The sequence below is a fragment of the Mugil cephalus genome, chromosome 10, assembly GCF_022458985.1.
Source record: "Mugil cephalus isolate CIBA_MC_2020 chromosome 10, CIBA_Mcephalus_1.1, whole genome shotgun sequence".
Taxonomy (NCBI): Eukaryota; Metazoa; Chordata; class Actinopteri; order Mugiliformes; family Mugilidae; genus Mugil; species Mugil cephalus.
Genome location: NC_061779.1, coordinates 7,395,881 through 7,412,850, shown reverse-complemented (window position 1 = coordinate 7,412,850; position 16,970 = coordinate 7,395,881). Strand labels below are relative to the sequence as shown.

At 41.9% G+C, this 16,970-nt stretch overlaps 1 protein-coding gene across 1 annotated transcript; it reads left to right on the top strand.

The window, feature by feature from the left end:
• The first annotated feature begins 4,412 nt into the window (after positions 1 to 4,412).
• Positions 4,413 to 14,287, top strand: pnp6 (purine nucleoside phosphorylase 6). The gene is made up of 6 exons (XM_047597360.1): positions 4,413 to 4,586; positions 6,738 to 6,907; positions 6,997 to 7,100; positions 9,840 to 10,015; positions 10,099 to 10,289; positions 11,484 to 14,287. Exons 1-6 carry the CDS (start codon positions 4,564 to 4,566, stop codon positions 11,681 to 11,683), a joined length of 864 nt encoding a protein of 287 aa, XP_047453316.1. The 5' UTR covers positions 4,413 to 4,563; the 3' UTR covers positions 11,684 to 14,287.
• Positions 14,288 to 16,970: the final 2,683 nt, after the last annotated feature.

Below are 16,970 nucleotides of genomic sequence, written 5' to 3'. Positions count from 1 at the left end.
CACCCAAGTCAACTTCGTTGTGGTTTGTTGCCGTGGCAACGCACCTCCAAGTAAACTGATCTCTGATTGGCCCACGGCTGCTAGAGCAAAAAAATCGGAACCCGTGCATTATACAGAGTAGACTACACTGTACACGTGTTTTTTCTTACCTTTCTTAACTCTATTCTTATGATATACAGAATATATATATTTAGGCTATTTATTATATGGACAGACTGTGTTCCTGTGTACTTTGCCCCAATAACAGAAAACTACTTTAAAAACGTTAAAAATAGCAACAAATAAAATCTCAATACTCGAATATCAGTGAGAAACACTCAGGGAGTAAGATTTATCACTTCAAAAAAACTCCAAATATGCCTTGTATTTACTGTATTATTTTTTCCTCAATATTTAAGACTCAAAAAATGTTCTGCTTCACTGAAGTCGGCAAGTGTCATTACAAACTTCCCAAAACCTAGTATAGTGCATATTGTGTACTTAATACAGATCCAACTATATTGCGTGTTCTCTTGTACAAAAAACACACACTCTAAAACAAAATCAACAGCAACTGAGTATTCACTGTGTGTGTGTGTGTGTGTGTGTGTGTGTACGTTCAGAACGGTCATTATCAGGTCAAGTGATACTACAAAAGGGATTTGAAGGCCAAGTGAGGATAATTACGAGGCAGAAATTTCCAATTTAATCTACAAGTTAACAAATCCACTTATCCCCCTGACTGATTATTCATGACACATACATTTGAACTGATACTTGCTCATGTGTTTCATAATCTCTGTCATTCCTCTCACACTTTGACCCTGATCACCATGAGAACTGCTTTGAGTGGATCTAAATTATGTTTGTATTTATTTTCATAATCAAAGTCAAGGATAACCTATCTGGAATAACTCCAGAATTTGCTTAAGTCATATCATGTAAATGTTGATTTTAATAATGTTGACATCATCCCATGATTACCCTGATTTCCAAAGCAAAATACTTGAGGCCATAAATTTTTTTAGTTGGATGGTTAGTTGGAAATATTGTTTCACAACAATTGTGCACTTAATATTAGATGATATTTGAAGAGCTTGTTGAATCTTGTCACGTTGAATTAGTGTTCTTTATAGACTTTTGGGTTTTGTCTTATGGTTCTTGTGCTTTCTCTCTGGAATTCTTTTCTTCTAAACCATGAGTCAGCACTTTGAATTGTTGTAACCTGTGCGTGAGAGAGAGACAGAGAAAGGGGAGCGAGTTGTACAGAATGCCTCAGGCACATAGCACGCAGAGTATTTGAACTTTATTATTTTGCGCTGATTATTTGCGCAGGGTTATTTATATCTTAGGGACATGAAGGTGTCACATGGTGAAAGTACAAGTAAAAAAAAAAAAAAAGTAGAAATAATGTAAGTAAACAATATGCCTGCCAGTTCAACAGGAATACTAATGCCCAAAAGCCTAGCTTCATAACGGTTATGATGTACATAATCTGTCTAAAATAACTGAGAGAGTTGGGATGGTGTTTAGTTCACTCGCCTCATGTGCTTAAGCTACAGTCCTCGACGCAGGCGACCCCAGCTGACAGGATGGTAGTGACACCGCCCAACTGTGTCACAATTGTCTGTTGAATGAAGCGATCACTTTAAAGGTGTTGGAGAAAGATTGCAGACTGCAGATTGCTGGAGTAAAGGTTGCACCCTGAAGTGTCTTTCTGTTTTAATATTAAATCTTGAGGCAGACCGGGAACATCTTTACAACCAGATTTATAGCCAGAATTACAGACTTTGTTTAATGTAGCACCTTGAAGCTCTCCCAAGCATATCAATGTCACTGAACAATATTTTGTCTACACTTAAAAATGATATGAATTATTTATGCATATTTTGTTTATATGGTGTTATTTCTTGCATGCTCTATACCTGCATCTCTTGATTGTCATCCAGGCTGGAAGGTGAACATGCTGGTAGAACATGTTCTGTTAAACGTTTCATTCAATTGACATATGAAACAATGCTGAGCATGCTAACCTGTGCGTGAGAGAGAGACAGAGAAAGGGGAGTGAGTTGTACAGAATGCCTCAGGCACATAGCATGCAGAGTATTTGAACTTTATTATTTTGCGCTGATTATTTGCGCAGGGTTATTTATATCTTAGGGACATGAAGGTGTCACATGGTGAAAGTACAAGTAAAAAAAAAAAAAAAAAAAAAAAGTAGAAATAATGTAAGTAAACAATATGCCTGCCAGTTCAACAGGAATACTAATGCCCAAAAGCCTAGCTTCATAACGGTTATGATGTACATAATCTGTCTAAAATAACTGAGAGAGTTGGGATGGTGTTTAGCTCACTCGCCTCATGTGCTTAAGCTAAAGTCCTCGCCGCAGGCGGCCCCGGCTGACAGGGTGGTAGGGATACCGACCAACTGTGTCACAACTGTCTGTTGAATGAAGCGATTACTTTAAAGGTGTTGGAGAAAGATTGCAGACTGCTGATTGCTGGAGTAAAAGTTGCAGCCTGAAGTGTCTTTCTGTTTTAATATTAAATCTTGAGGCAGACCGGGAACATCTTTACAACCAGATTTATAGCCAGAATTACAGACTTTCTTTAATGTAGCACCTTGAAGCTCTCCCAAGCATATCAATGTCACTGAACAATATTTTGTCTACACTTAAAAATGATATGAATTATTTATGCATATTTTGTTTATATGGTGTTATTTCTTGCATGCTCTATACCTGCATCTCTTGATTGTCATCCAGGCTGGAAGGTGAACATGCTGGTAGAACATGTTATGTTAAACGTATCATTTAATTGACATATGAAACAATGCTGAGTATGCTAACCTGTTCGTGAGAGAGAGACAGAGAAAGGGGAGCGAGTTGTACAGAATGCCTCAGGCACATAGCATGCAGAGTATTTGAACTTTATTATTTTGCGCTGATTATTTGCGCAGGGTTATTTATATCTTAGGGACATGAAGGTGTCACATGGTGAAAGTACAAGTAAAAAAAAAAAAAAAAAAAAAAAAGTAGAAATAATGTAAGTAAACAATATGCCTGCCAGTTCAACAGGAATACTAATGCCCAAAAGCCTAGCTTCATAACGGTTATGATGTACATAATCCGTCTAAAATAACTGAGAGAGTTGGGATGGTGTTTAGTTCACTCGCCTCATGTGCTTAAGCTACAGTCCTCGACGCAGGCGACCCCAGCTGACAGGATGGTAGTGACACCGCCCAACTGTGTCACAACTGTCTGTTGAATGAAGCGATTACTTTAAAGGTGTTGGAGAAAGATTGCAGACTGCAGATTGCTGGAGTAAAGGTTGCACCCTGAAGTGTCTTTCTGTTTTAATATTAAATCTTGAGGCAGACCGGGAACATCTTTACAACCAGATTTATAGCCAGAATTACAGACTTTGTTTAATGTAGCACCTTGAAGCTCTCCCAAGCATATCAATGTCACTGAACAATATTTTGTCTACACTTAAAAATGATATGAATTATTTATGCATATTTTGTTTATATGGTGTTATTTCTTGCATGCTCTATACCTGCATCTCTTGATTGTCATCCAGGCTGGAAGGTGAACATGCTGGTAGAACATGTTCTGTTAAACGTTTCATTTAATTGACATATGAAACAATGCTGAGTATGCTTCTGTACGTCAGAGCTTTCATTCAGAAATGTGTTGTTGATTATTGTTGAATTGTTGATTCAACTGTGTTTTCATTTTGGTGGGGGTGACCCGTAGTATTATTGAAATATATTGTCTTATACTGATAAAGTAACACTTTAATCCAATTTAACAGCACCACAAACTACATCCACCAAAGTAATCACAGAGTTGAATTACCACCTTGCTGATGCCATTTAAACTTAAACTTAGCATTATAACAGCCATATAGGGTTAATTACTGCAGGACTGTTATATTAGAATGCTTGCACTAGTGTAACTAATGAACTGGATTATTTGCGCAGGGTTGAGTGTATGATCCCAATGATCTAGGTGTCTTTTTATTGTGTCTTTTATTTATTTTTGATCCAGTTTAACTGCACCACAAACTCAACATCATGACAGCATTCGAATGCTTTCACTAGCTTTGCCAAATGTTTTGTCAAATTAGTGTATTGTCCAGAGGATATAGGTGAGTAGAACCAGCTGCAGTGCAGAGATATATGCAGAGGTATGCGACAAATAACTAAATAGTCATCTTTTATTATTATTATTATTAGTATTATTATTATGATCATTGTTTCCCTATAGTTGCCCTCGCTCTGTTCCCACCACTGTCTCTGTCAGTGAACGGATGACTGAGCTGCGCAGCCTCGTAGAAAATGGGATTTGCTGTTCTTCAAAGGGACCGGCAGTCTGCGTAAGCCCCGCCCCTCCTCCCCCTGGCCGGCACCTGACGTCAGCGCGTAGGATGACATCCGCCTCTCCGTCACATCAGCAGAGTCTCCATCACCGTCTCCAACTACGCTGAACTCCTGCCGAGAAGCGACTGTACAAAACAGAAATAAAAAACAGAAACTGCGTCTCATCCGAAGACTGTCATCAATCATCTTCATCATCGGACATGACGGCCCCGAGTCAGCGCAGGTAAGACGGATATTATACGGCTGGGAAATGGTGAAGTGATGGCTGTCAAGGCTAATTATAACAAGTCGTACTTAAAGAATAACCACGAAGTTTTGCATCTTTTCGAGATGTGTGGTCCGTATAGGGTAGAGAAGATGGCACTGACATGAGGTCTTATTCTGAGGATTACAGCAGCAGCCTATGAGGGCTTTCCTCCCCACCTCTGACGGAGGCTTTCCGCCTACGTTACAGGTGGCAGTCGTATATAAATATAGTACACGTTGGTGTATATTGTAACCCTATTATATTCACAATATACATTCATGTAATAAATATTTTATTCTGAAGTCAAGTATCCCCGTCCGACCTGCTCACTAAATGTGTCGTCGTTTGCTCCGGGAGCCTAGCAACAGCTTAAAGCTGACTGTCGAGTTGCCTAAAACGCGGAGCTGGACAGCCCTGAGGCCGTCCAGCTCCTCTTTGAGCCCCCGCAAAGTCCCCGCAGCGCAGCACCACGGACAGCGCCACAAGCAGGAAGTCTCTGCAGGATCTCACTTCCTGCTTGCTCTTACGTAACCGTGTTGTCGAAGGCACGTTCAGCCCTACACATAATTTGACTCGGGCGTTCGTTTTCTTTTTATGTCTTTAATGCAGACACTGGATTAAAAATAAACTTAGACTCAAACAGGTCTTATTGATCCACACAGATGGTCACAGTAGCTTATCTGCACACAAAAGAAACATTCTTAAGAATAACAAGTAAAGAGAATAATTTCGCGGTTTTACATTATCAAATTGTTGAAATGCTGACTGCCTTAAAAGTTTGCAAATTTTAGGTGTAGCAGTTTTAAACAAATTGTAAAAGCCTTAATTATGTTCTATTCTTTTCAAATAAACCCATTTATGTATTTTATAGAAGTCAAGCACTGAAGAGTAGGAACTAGTGTTGCGTAGTATTGTGAAAGTCAGCATCAGTTTTTGTAAACAGAAACTTGCAACCAAATGTAATTATGCCAGAAATAGCAACGGGGATACTGTACATTCAGTAATGTGGATTAAAAGCCTCATACACTTTCCTTTAAGACTTTTCTCAGTTGCAGAGAGACTCATTTGGACAATAACTTAGATCCAGCTATCATATAAAACTCTCATATAAAACACAGCAGCAGAATTAGAGACACGTAAGATATCACCATGCTTCTGCTGAATAGGTTTTTATGGCTAGGCTACATATTAAACTCTGTTGCTGATTAAACCACGTCTCACCTTCTTGGATGTACAACTCGCTGATTTAAAAGCAGATGTTCGGGTTGAAGTACCTGAATTGCTCTCATTCATTTCTCACATTCTGTTGCAGCTATGGAAAAACCTGTATGTCTGCTTGGGTGTGGGGGTTGTGTTAGTCGTTGCCATAAACACCTGAGGAATTACGTGTAGGGGAACTCCTACAGCTGACAGGGTGGTAGTGACACCGACCAACTGTCTGTTGAGTGAAGCGATTACTTTAAAGGCGTCCTTCTCGCAGAATATCACACTCCCAGGTGTTTAGACGCCTTCTGCTTCCTGATCCATTTTAAGATTTAAGAACAGGACGCCAGCTTTAAAAATGGACTCAAAGTCACTAGGCTCTCTCTTTCTGCAGATTGCTGGAGTAAAGGTTGCAGCCTGAAGTGTCTTCCCTTTTTAATATTAAATCTTGAGGCAGACCGGGAACAGCTTTACAACCAGATTTATAGCCAGAATTACAGATTTTGTTTAATGTAGCACTCCCAAGCAAACCAATGTCCCCGAACAATATTTTGTCTACGCTTAAAAATGGCATGAATTATTTATGCATATTTTTTATACTGTGTTACTTCCTGCGTGCTCTATACCTGCATGTCAGGGTTACCATAACAGTGAGACACGAGTATGGTAAATTTGTCATCAAGGCTGGAAGGTGAACATGCTGGTAGAACAGGTTCTGTTAAATGTAGCATTTAATTGACATATGAAACAATGCCGAGTATGCCCAGGGCAGTTTTTATCTTGTTGACTTTATGTTAAATGCCTTGAGGTTATTAAACCAGCCTTCTTTTGTACTTGACTAATGTGCACACCTTAAACACCTTAAACGTTTTTCATTCTTCTGTATGTCAGAGCTTTTGTTCAGAAATGTGTTTGCATCGTCAGATACACTTTTGAGGAGTACAAGGACACAGCAGACTGGCTGATGACCAATACCCAGCACCGTCCTAAAGTGGCCATCATCTGTGGTTCAGGCCTGGGCGGTCTTGCTGACCTGCTGGAGGACAAAACTGCGTTCGCATATACAGATATTCCACGTTTCCCCACCAGCACTGGTAAATTGGTTCTGTTACAAACATATATCTAAAAAAAACACACACACACACAAAAACTTTACACCTCATACTGTGCGTGTGGTGTTCAGTGCAGGGTCATAGTGGTGAGCTGGTGTTTGGCCGGCTGCAGGGCTGCGAGTGCGTCTGCATGAAGGGCCGGTTCCACTTCTACGAGGGCTACGACATACAAACGGTAAGCTGCAGTGTTTAAACCATTTAAAAAGAGAGCCAGGTTAATGTTATCTCTAACTGTAAGATGGAAACTTGAGAATCTTGAAAAACAAGACAACGGGGTTTATAGCTAATTTACAACTGGTCTCTAGTGGGAATGTCGTGGTCTGGTGGCTTGGATCCGTGTAATTCCCACTACCAGACAAAACATGCTAGTCTATAGACGGAGCCAGCCTAACCGTCCATGCGGACTTCTCTTTTAATCGGGCCTAGTTCCCTTTTTCCTGAACATTATGATACAGCGAGAACTGCCGTCACGCTCTATTATAAAAGATAATGGCATCAGTGACACCATCGCTCCATGGGGAGTTTTAGGGGTAGGAGCTAAACTCATGGGTGATGTTGCTTTATGTAAAACATTGATGAAGCTCTATTCGTGTCACAAACAAATCATCTGTATCAGTTGCTCCAATTGGTCACTTGAGATTGAGGTTGAGAGTATTTCAGCTTGGTGCCTCCCAACGGCCCCACTTTCTATTAACACTGATGGTCTCGTGTTGCCTCCTTGCCATTGTCCTTGCTATGCTGTGGGCTGTGTGAAGTTGCCCGTCTTCGTTTTGAGGGAAATGCAGATCAGTGTCATGCAAGCCAGTGTCTGTTTTGTAGGTATTCTATATGATATTTTAGAGTTTTATCTCTTAGCATGCTAACTTGCTAACTTTGCAGCCATGGGTGTTTGGACCTACTGTAACTTTGAATGTTGTCTGCTGAACAGTGATCGCAGCAGAAAACAAGCCATTTTCCTCCAATTTGCCTTGTGAGCAGCTTTCTGCTGCAATTTCTACCTACTTTATATTTCAACTTGACCCTGTCTTCTGAGACCTCACTGATGCAAATGATATACTATACTATACAGGATAACTTCCTTAAAAGCTGACAGATTAAACTTTGCTTTGTCAGTCGCAACGAGGAAAACATTCACAGCTTGTGTAGACATTTAAACCCTGGACGTGTCTCGACTCTAATCTCAGAGCTTCTTTCCCGGACTCATGACTGATGAGGTGTGGTGGCAAATGAATATACAGCCTTCAGGCATAACATTGTGACCACTGGCAGGAGAAGTGAAAAACATCTCGTGACAATGTTGTGCTGGGAATCGGTTGGACCTTGCATTTGCGTGGATGTTACTTAGACTTGTAGCACCCATCTAGACAAGGCCAGACAATCCCTGCCCATACAAATGACACTACTTTATGGCAGCAGTCATCCCCAGCAGGATGCAGCCTGGCGCATACACAAAAATGCTTTAGGAACAACTAAAAATAAAAACAACATGAAGAACAACAGAAGTTGTTGACCTGGCCTCCAAATTCACAAAATCCCAAACTAGGAGGCCTCTACCCTCAACCCATAGGACCCAAAGGTGCCCATTAACAACATTGTGTTTCCAGACACCACAGGACACCCTCAGAAGACCCATGTCTGTTCTCTGATGAGTCACTGGAGGCACAAGGGAGACCTAAAAAATATTAGCAAGATGTTCATAATGTTATGCCTGATCAGTGTAAAATATCTGTAACTAGTTCTTGTTTGAAACTGTCTTCAGAATGTTGTTCTTCATTCATGGGCTCCAACCGGTGAAAACTGCTCAGGCGCTTACATTTTGTTATCATTTGTCAGTATTTATCATATCAGTTTTACTTGATCAAGTAGTGCTGACTTGGCTCCTCATGACCATATCCGGCGGTTTGATTTATAGGGCTACAGGTCTGACTAACATTTGACCATGTGGGTTGAATGATCAGCTCCTGTTTAGGCATAAGAGCAAACAACTCACTTATTGTGTCTCACAGTGTTGACACGGGACTGACCTTTGGCCCATGGACACCAGCTGTTATGTGTCATCTCCACATAAAATGATCAGTGAATCATAAAATACGAGTTTATGCATGCGAGAATTGGTTGCCAGAGAGATTATAACCCTTATGTATCTAATAAGGACTTTAGACAGGCAGTATTTTAAAATTTAAAAGGTTTTGACTCCAAGTCAACTGAGGTCAATTTTACCCATACAACTACCACACTTAGGCTTAACTAGGAACGTCCTACTGTGTTGTGGTGCATCTGGCCAAAACTCTAAACTGAGGATCAGTTCAGATCAGATCAGATATGGAATCAGTTTTTTATGTAATTTGAGAGCAATATTCCCCAGTAATTATCAATTAAACCCGTGTTTAATCACCGGTAGCCCTGTTACTGCATATGCAGCCTCCCGTCCGTAGATTTCATCTTTGCAGCACAGTGCTCCGTTAATATGCAGGAACTTGCATCAAACACAGTAATGTTCCAAAGTGGCAGCTCTGACCTTATCAAGAGCCCACCGCGCGTACTTGAAAACATTTCTGAACCCACAAGCAAAACACTTTCACTGCCAATTCAATCTGTGGAGAAATGTGGAATAGAAAAAAGCAATTTCGAAATGTGACGGCGGTGAAAAGTAGCAGCAGTCATTTACGGCTTCATCTGCTCGATAAAGGTTGACACGGAACCACGGCTGTTCAGGCATGCACGAGAAGAACCTGCGGTAATGAAAGAGTCTACTACTGACTCTGCTTTAAAAGTGTTCTCTCGTCCCGTGATTCGTTTCTGTCGGCGCCGTTCCTACGTTACCTCCATCTTTTAACTCCCGTCTGTAACATACTGACAAAGATTGCAGCCGTGATAGTGCTTGTCTCTGAAGTATAGCTCCTTGTCTCTCCAGGTGACATACCCGGTGCGAGTCTTCTTCCTGTTGGGTGTGGAAACTCTGATCGTGACGAACGCAGCAGGGGGGCTCAATGGCACCTACAACGTGGGGGACATCATGCTCATTAAGGATCACATCAACATGCCGGGCTTTGCAGGGCAGAACCCTCTGTGCGGGCCCAACGACGAGAGGTACAGCACAAACGTGTGGAAGTGAAACACGTCCCTTGTACATTGTTGCTATGTGGCATTCATGAGATTTGTTGTGTTTCCAGATTCGGAGTGCGTTTTCCTTGCATGTCAGACGCATACGACCGTGACCTGAGAGCACTGGCCAAGAAAACAGCAGAGGAACAGGGCTGCAACGGCTTCCTGCAGGAAGGGGTTTACTGCATGCTGGCCGGACCGACATATGAGACCATAGCAGAGTGCAGAGTCCTGCAGACTCTCGGGGCTGACGCTGTGGGTTAGTACAGCTCTTTCATTCTCATTTAAAGACACATTACCGCTTAGACACAGTTTTCATTTGGACCGCCTCCCACTGAACCATTACAGTCCATCATTTGTCAATACCTTACATATTTTATAAACTAAACAGATTGCAGGTGAGTTTTTTGTTTAGTCATTTGTTTTTTTCTATTGGTAGATGAAGTTACTCATAAGGTAAAATTGGGGGCAGGGAGGGACCATAGGAGTTTGAATAACTAGACTAACAGGAAGAAAATTTTAATATATATATATTTTCTAATTTTCCCCCTGTTGCACATGTTTGAAATAAAAAAAGAGAATAATTGAACCTGTGAATTATTTGAATAGGTTAATACTGAATGCAAAATGATGAAACTCGCTACTGGGGTTTAATATAGAAGACATATAGTAGGTAGGAGGTCCCTACTTAATCTCTCCATCAGTTTGGGCGTCCTTGACCTGAAAAACATTGAAGACCCCTGCTCTAAAAAATTTGGTAAAACCAGCAGGTGGCAGTGGTCTGTAGTTGTCATTCTAAAGGTAAAACAGGAAGGGCTACGACTAATAAATCCAGGGAATCTCTCCTGAATCATGCCGATCTGTCGGTCAGTTTATTCTTTCCAGATGATCACATCATTATGAAACTCTTCACATATTTCAACGTCCAGGGATGAAAAAAAAAAAGAAAAATCAGAGGAGCCTTCTTTGTTTGCCCTCTTAATTTGGTTGTTGACTTACTATCGCAGCTTCCACTAGTTCACTAAACTGAAGAGCCTATCTCGGTGATCTCTCTGAACAACGCACCTTTAATTCATCATGCTCACTCTGCTGGAAAGCTGCTTTTAGAAGGTTCAGCGAGTGGGTCACACTCTTGCAACTGGTCAAAGGCCAGTGGTGGATTTTTATTATTTTTTCCCACAAGCTTCTTTATCAAGAGAAGTAGGTCATAGGTTGTGAAAACAGTTGCCTTCCGCTATTTTAGAAAAGGGCCGAACATGTAATCAGGTTTATCTAATGTGGAGCATACAAATATGCCCGTCGCTGTCAGGTTGACTTATGGGAAAAGCACTGAAGCTAAACCTACGTCAGCCGGCTAGAGTCCCAACATATATCTCCGCTCTTTAATCATCTCGGCCTTGCACAAGTTTCAAACTTTGGCATAATTAAATGCCAACCTCTACTCTCTGTCCAGGTATGAGCACAGTCCCGGAGGTGGTGGTGGCTCGTCACTGCGGCCTGCGCGTCTTGGGTCTGTCCCTCATCACCAACAAGGTTGTGGCGGATTACAACAGCAAAGAGAAAGCAAACCACGGGGAAGTGCTGCTGACTACCCAGCACCGGACCCAAGACCTTCAGAGGCTCGTCAGTCACTTGGTCAGCAAGTTGCGGTAACCAGGATGTAAAGCCAGACAGTTTTACGGGCTATTCAGAGCTTTGAACAAAAAGAAAGAAATCTGCAGATAGTTTTACAAGTTGAAGGATAGAGAGAGGATTACATGTTATTGGGTATTTCAGATGGTGCATCCGTAGAGGGTTCTAGGGTGGAGGGCACAGTAAAGAAATATAATATATATATATATGCCATAGGACAATGAAGGGTGAACTTGACGTAAGGAAATGTGGAGAATGCAGACATCGTTTCATAACAACAGTTAATGGACATGTCTAAAATCTGTGCACTCGCTTTTGTTGTTGGTTTGTTTAAATCTAAATTATTACGAGAGCAAAGATCATGACATATAATCACAGTAATACCGTTTCAATATTTATAATGAATGTATTCCCATTGGCCCTGGAACAGGGAATAATCATTGTAACGGTATTGCAGCAGAGGCTTTCTGTACAACTGAACATTGGTGTTTCTGGGTGTTTCTCCCAGAGCCTGTCATGATCAAAACAAATCTGTAGGGCATTTCTCACAGCTGAACCATCGAAGTGCATTGAAACTGTCTACTGAATACGAGACCTTAAGGCCAGAGATGTATTTGCTTTTAACCATGCATTTGCGGGTGAATGTTTGCTGCCATTTTTTTTCTTTTCTCTTCTAATGTACGTAGAACCACACTGTAGCCGACACTGAATTGAATGAGACTGTGTCATGTAGCGCCGATCAGCCATAACATTAAAACCATAAACAGGAGAAGTAAATAACATTGGCAACTCATGTTCTGCTAGAAAACCTTTGGACTTTGGTATTCTTAGACATGTACCAGCCACCTAGACCAGACCAGGCACCTCCACCCGCAGGATGCAGCCTGACACAGACACACACACAAAACGGTTTAGGGACAACTTAAAAGAACAGAACAACGGCACCAAGTGTTGACCTGGCCTCCAAATTCACTAGATCCCAAACTGATCAAGTATCTGTGAGGACGATCCATAGAGGCTCCTCCTCTCAGCCCATAGCAACCAAAAAAACCCTATAACAACAATAAATAATAGTTTGGAATTAATAATGAGCATTGTTTACACAACAAGTGTTTGGCGTAGATCTAGCAAATAAAACCCAAGTCTTTCATATCCTATTCTCATATCCTTTTCGTACGGGCAGGAGAAGTGAATGGTAGAGTGGTAAAGTTCTAGGGCAATTCGGGAATAAGAATGGAGTTATTGTGAAGACCGAGTTTCAGTACCATTTTAGATGTTGACATCTGAGACTGTGACAGGAGGGTGTTGGAAGTTCTGATGGTGCGTCTCGTGCACTAGTCACCCAACGTTTTTTTTTTACTGTAATTTACTGCAAAAAAATGAAGCTGCTAATAACAGTAATGTTCTCTACGGCCTCTCCCGTGCCCTCTAGTGGGCTCTTCCAGCTACATGATTCACGATGACTACGCAAATGCATGGCTAAAAATAAAGTTTATCTCCATCCTGGGACTTTATTGGGCTGACAGTGTAAAAAGTATTGAGTTTTTACCTCAGTTTAGGAGTACCGACCGGTGCTCCATACTCATTTGTTACACTCTTTACGTCTTATTTACATTCAGCCTGGGCAATGTATACGCCCTCTACCTGCGGATGCCTCATCTTACAGCTGGGAGATGTATTCAGAAGACACCGTTCACTCATTACCTTATTTTAGCTAGAAATCAAAGTGGCTATATTAACATTGATCTGTGATTGAGAGTTCTGTATTTTTTTTAGGTTAACAATTAAATATATAATATGCTATTTTAATAGAAAGGTATAATAAATTTAAATGGCATGTCAGTCCAAAATCTTTTTGGGATGTCGGTCTGAAAAGGACAGTTTGAGCTGAATCACTCACAAACTGTGGTGGAGGGCTCTTAGTTTTAGTGCTCTTGTAGATCAGTGGAGTTTATACAAAAACAGAAATTTAACAAATCAACATAAAAGCACAGTCTTGTTTTTTTAAAGAAATGGTGAAAGTCGCAGACTAATCTGGGCAAAGGGCAGTGACGTATCAACGTTTGTGTGGGGGCCAACTGATTTTTGGATCAGTTTTTCTTTTTTTTTCTTTTTTTGCACACTCAGAGACCGCAGCACTGTATTATCAGGAAGGTCTAATTCCTGGACCATGAAGGTTTTTAATCTTTGCTGCGCAATCTGAAGCCTCCTTCCAGCTTCCCCTCGGCCGTCTCATTCATTAGAGCCGGAACGGCCAAGATCAGCAGTCCACCTCTTTGTAGAGCGTCTGTATCAGGCTGAACATGGAGATGCTAATTCCTAAAGGGGGATTCCACTCAAACAAAGAAGTGGAGCGTTTTTATTTTTATTTTATAAATGTGTAAAGTACATAATATCCAAGACTACTGAATCTATGTACTGCTGTACTTGCTATTTTCTGTACATGTATGGGCTTTAGTTTCCTGTTGTCTTCCTTATGTTTGTACTGTACTACACTTAATCTCTGTATGGTCAGTTTAGTCATATGCACTGTACTCAGGTTTCAGGTTAGAATCAAATTCACTCATGTCATGAAACAATTTTTACAGCTTATTTTGCCGATGATTAATAAAAACTTGCAGATGACATCTGAGCGCTGGTGTTTTCTGTCAGGGATGAATGCACCGATTTGTGTTTGTGTGTGTGTGTGTGTGTGTGTGTGAGCCAAAAGGAGCCAAAAATCAATCGATACCCAAGTTGTTTTGAAGGAGAAAAGGAGTTTCTTCCACTTGCAGCGATAATGAGAGTCAGTGAACAGAGAGGCATCTGTGAAGAGCTGGGGAGAGATACTGGCAAACATCTCTATCTTCAGCCCCCCCCCCCTCTCCCCTTTCTTTAAACACACCTCAAACAGATGAAGTCGCTGTGAGGCTGAGATGAAGTGGAAATGGCTGTTGCGTGCGCCCGCTCCGCTCTCTTACATAATTCATCTACATACGGCGTGCCAAGGTGCAGCCCAGTGTGGAGCTGAAATATTAATACGAGCGAACCAGGCGGCGCGTCAACACAAACACAGCACCCGCGCCCAGGCCGAGGTGTATTTACACCCCATTCACGGTGACGCCTTGCAGCTCGGGCCTCGCGGGCAAAACGGGGAAGGCGTCCGCTTAGAGGCGCTTGTAGAATGCAAACAGAGGACTCTGTGGGGGGGGGGAGTGAAGAAAAAACGGGACGCGCAGATGGAGACAAACGATGGGAGTGACTAAAGAGACAAGGAGGGGAGAATGAAGTGTGTTTGACTCTGCGGTCCCCACAGGCTGGCGACAGGCCTCATCTGTAATGTAATGTTGATCTATTGTCTCCGTGCCAACTGAGCCTGGGGCCCGGCAATTGATTATTATAGGGTGAAAAGAGAAGCTGAGGAAATAGAGCGGGACAGCTGTGCTGAGTTTACACTCTCATACATTGCCTTGTTCCTCATCTCATTTACATAAACTGATCTCACGCACCCCCATGTACCTGAGCTCACATCTTCCATGAGTCGCTCTGTTAGTGACTCCTACAAGCAGAAGGAACAGCGTTTAGCGGGTGGGTGTGGGTTGGGGGGGATGTCTCTGCTGACTTTCACGCGCTGCCTCCAAAACCGGTCGGCTGCCAGCGGCGCGTCAGCATGCGCGCCAGCGAGAGAGGTGGATCTGGAAAATAACTGCTCCACCTTCGAGATGTGACGGGTCAAATTCAGCGATGCGTCTTGCCGTGGGACGGTGCCAGCGTGGTTTAGCTGGATCATCTTAATTATTTTCCTGCGGCTCCATCTGCAGTACCGACCGTGATTTAAGGCGCCGAGCATTCGGGGGCTTGAATAACTGGCAGAGACTGCGCAGTCACGTCTCCGCGTTTGGTACAATAGCAGTAAATTTGACAGAACACATACCGATGGTGAAAACCCGGCCTGTTAAATGCAGAACATGTGGTTTCTGTCACTTTCAACTCGGAGGCCTTGTACCTTTAAAGGAATAGTTCAGCTGCGCGGAAAAAAAAGTGCTTATTCTTCTCAGTAGAAGCTATAGAAATTAGCATAGCTAAGCGTAAGGAGCACAAATATATAGCCTCTGATTTACTACAGTTTAGTACTATACAGCACGTATTGGCCAATATAGTTAATCCCATTGCTCCAGTACGCAGAATTATAACCGTACGGCTGCACGGACCAAGCAGATTTACTTGTTCATCAAAAGCCGGTTAATTAGCATCACAGAGACATGATACAAATATTACTGAAGGATGGATCGATGCAGATGACCTACTTGTGCTACTGTGGAGAGAAAAACTGCTTTTAGTCTTTATGCTAAGCTAGGCTAGCCATCTCAAACGCCACACGGACATGTTAACTTAAGGGGGAGTAACGGAGCCAAAATGCAGCATGCACACGTGTTGCAGCATTTACTTGCTGAAGTTGCAGATATTTCGGTCAGGAGTCGGTGGCGACCAAAGCAAAGCGAAAAAGAAGAGAGAACATTGAGTTGAAGTCCGGTTGATACGCTGAGGAGACGGCACAATGTCAGGCCATGCATGTGGCCAGCATTGATGTGCATCGGTCGTATCATCACAAATGGTGTTGATACATGAGACATGAATGGTGATCTGTGTTTGAAGCTCATTGCACTGCCCCCAAGTGGCCAAAAAATATAAGATGGTGAACGTAATGATAAATATTTTACATTTTTTTTAGATGGATACTGCCCCAGTCCACTTCACAAAGCCACCTTAACTCAGTTTTTAAGTGAACCTCTGTTTAATCCCGTGTTCTAGAGCAAACATGTACACATGTTTCTCAAAAAATTAAGACTTACATGAGTAATTTGTTTAAATATTCCTCCCCCTGCACCATTATTTCATCTTTCTGTACCTTGATGTCATTGAACTCAACCTGTAACAGCTTATAAAACATACCCGGGTCTCTACGGAGGATTTTGTGTGGAAAACGTGATTTTCCTCACATGTGGAAATCTGTCTTTTTGCTGATATAATCCAGCAGCAGGAAAAATGCTTCCAGGGATACTTACCACCCTGCTCATTGCACTCTTATTACTCCATCTTGAAAATTATCACCTCTTACAGCAAATGAATTGTAGAAATGTATATATGTGTTTTTTTCATTTTCATTTTCCTAATAGGGTCTGTGGCTGAGCCCGGCCTTCTGCACATAAGACCAGCCACTAATGAAAAAAGTTTTTTTTTTTTTCACCCCCCCTGCTTTTTCTTTTAAGAATTTACATTTATTATGTGGGCTAATCACTGCTGGCTAGGGGCAGTGTGGGAAATGTGA

What these genes read in the sequence shown, in the direction of transcription:
- pnp6 (XM_047597360.1), top strand. Translation starts at nt 4,564, where the DNA reads ATGACGGCCCCGAGTCAGCGCAG. An exon ending in ACGGCCCCGAGTCAGCGCAG is followed by an intron (nt 4,587 to 6,737) that starts GTAAGACGGATA and finishes TTGCATCGTCAG; the next exon opens with ATACACTTTTGAGGAGTACA. An exon ending in AGGGCTACGACATACAAACG is followed by an intron (nt 7,101 to 9,839) that starts GTAAGCTGCAGT and finishes TTGTCTCTCCAG; the next exon opens with GTGACATACCCGGTGCGAGT.